The sequence below is a fragment of the Priapulus caudatus genome, unplaced genomic scaffold, assembly GCF_000485595.1.
Source record: "Priapulus caudatus unplaced genomic scaffold, Priapulus_caudatus-5.0.1 Scaffold6311, whole genome shotgun sequence".
Classification (NCBI taxonomy): Eukaryota; Metazoa; Priapulida; class Priapulimorpha; order Priapulimorphida; family Priapulidae; genus Priapulus; species Priapulus caudatus.
In genome coordinates this window covers 5,047-6,039 of record NW_014583372.1, presented here as the reverse complement: position 1 = coordinate 6,039, position 993 = coordinate 5,047, and the positions used below count along the sequence as shown (strand labels likewise).

Genomic DNA, 993 nt, shown 5'->3' with positions numbered 1-993 from the left:
TCTGGTATGTTATACGTACAGCGTCTGGTATGTTATACGTACAGCGTCGACGGCTTGGTAGTTCTTCTCGATGACCTTGGGTCCTTTGTGATGGTACTGTTTCTCTATCGCTGACTTCAGCAGATCAAGAGCCTGATCTACAGGCAGCACTCCCGAGAGATGGTAGAACGCAGACTGCAAGCAGAGAGCGTATGAGACATGTAGAGACATGTAGAGACATGTAGAGACAGTGTGAGACATGTATAGACATGTAGAGACAGTGTGAGACATGTAGAGACAGTGTGAGACATGTAGAGACAGTGTGACATGTAGAGACATGTAGAGACAGTGTGAGACATGTAGAGACAGCGTGAGACATGTAAAGACATGTAGAGACATGTAGAGACAGTGTGAGACATGTATAGACATGTAGAGACAGTGTGAGACATGTAGAGACAGTGTGAGACAGTGTGAGACATGTAGAGACAGTGTGAGACATGTAAAGACAGTGTGAGACATGTAGAGACAGTGTGACATGTAGAGACATGTAGAGACAGTGTGACATGTAGAGACATGTAGAGACAGTGTGAGACATGTAGTGACATGTAGAGACAGCGTGAGACATGTAAAGACATGTAGAGACATGTAGAGACAGTGTGAGACATGTAGAGACAGCGTGAGACATGTAGAGACAGCGTGAGACATGTAGAGAGAGTGTGAGACATGTAGAGACAGTGTGAGACATGTAGAGACACTGTGAGACATGTAGAGACAGTGTGAGGCATGGAGAGACAGTGTGAGACATGTAGAGACTTGTAGAGACAGTGTGAGACATGTAGAGACATGTAGAGACAGTGTGAGAGCCTGCTCCTCAGGCAGCACTCCCGAAAGGTGATAGAACGCAGACTGCAATCAGAGACAGTGTGTCTCATAAGGCCAAAACAAAATATAGGTGTGGTTACCGTTTCATGCCGAAGAAAAATAGGGTAGGTAGGTAGGGAAAACATTTATTTT

At 45.2% G+C, this 993-nt stretch overlaps 1 protein-coding gene across 1 annotated transcript in view; it reads right to left on the bottom strand.

The window, feature by feature from the left end:
- Positions 1 to 42: 42 nt before the first annotated feature.
- LOC106820074 (pyruvate synthase-like) overlaps positions 43 to 993 on the bottom strand; it is a gene marked incomplete at both ends in the record, with an annotated part of 5,613 nt that continues 4,662 nt past the window's right edge. The window contains 2 exons of the mRNA XM_014824635.1: positions 43 to 174; positions 823 to 885. Coding sequence (XP_014680121.1) covers positions 43 to 174; positions 823 to 885 — 195 coding nt within the window. The remainder of the gene's footprint in view (positions 175 to 822; positions 886 to 993) is intronic.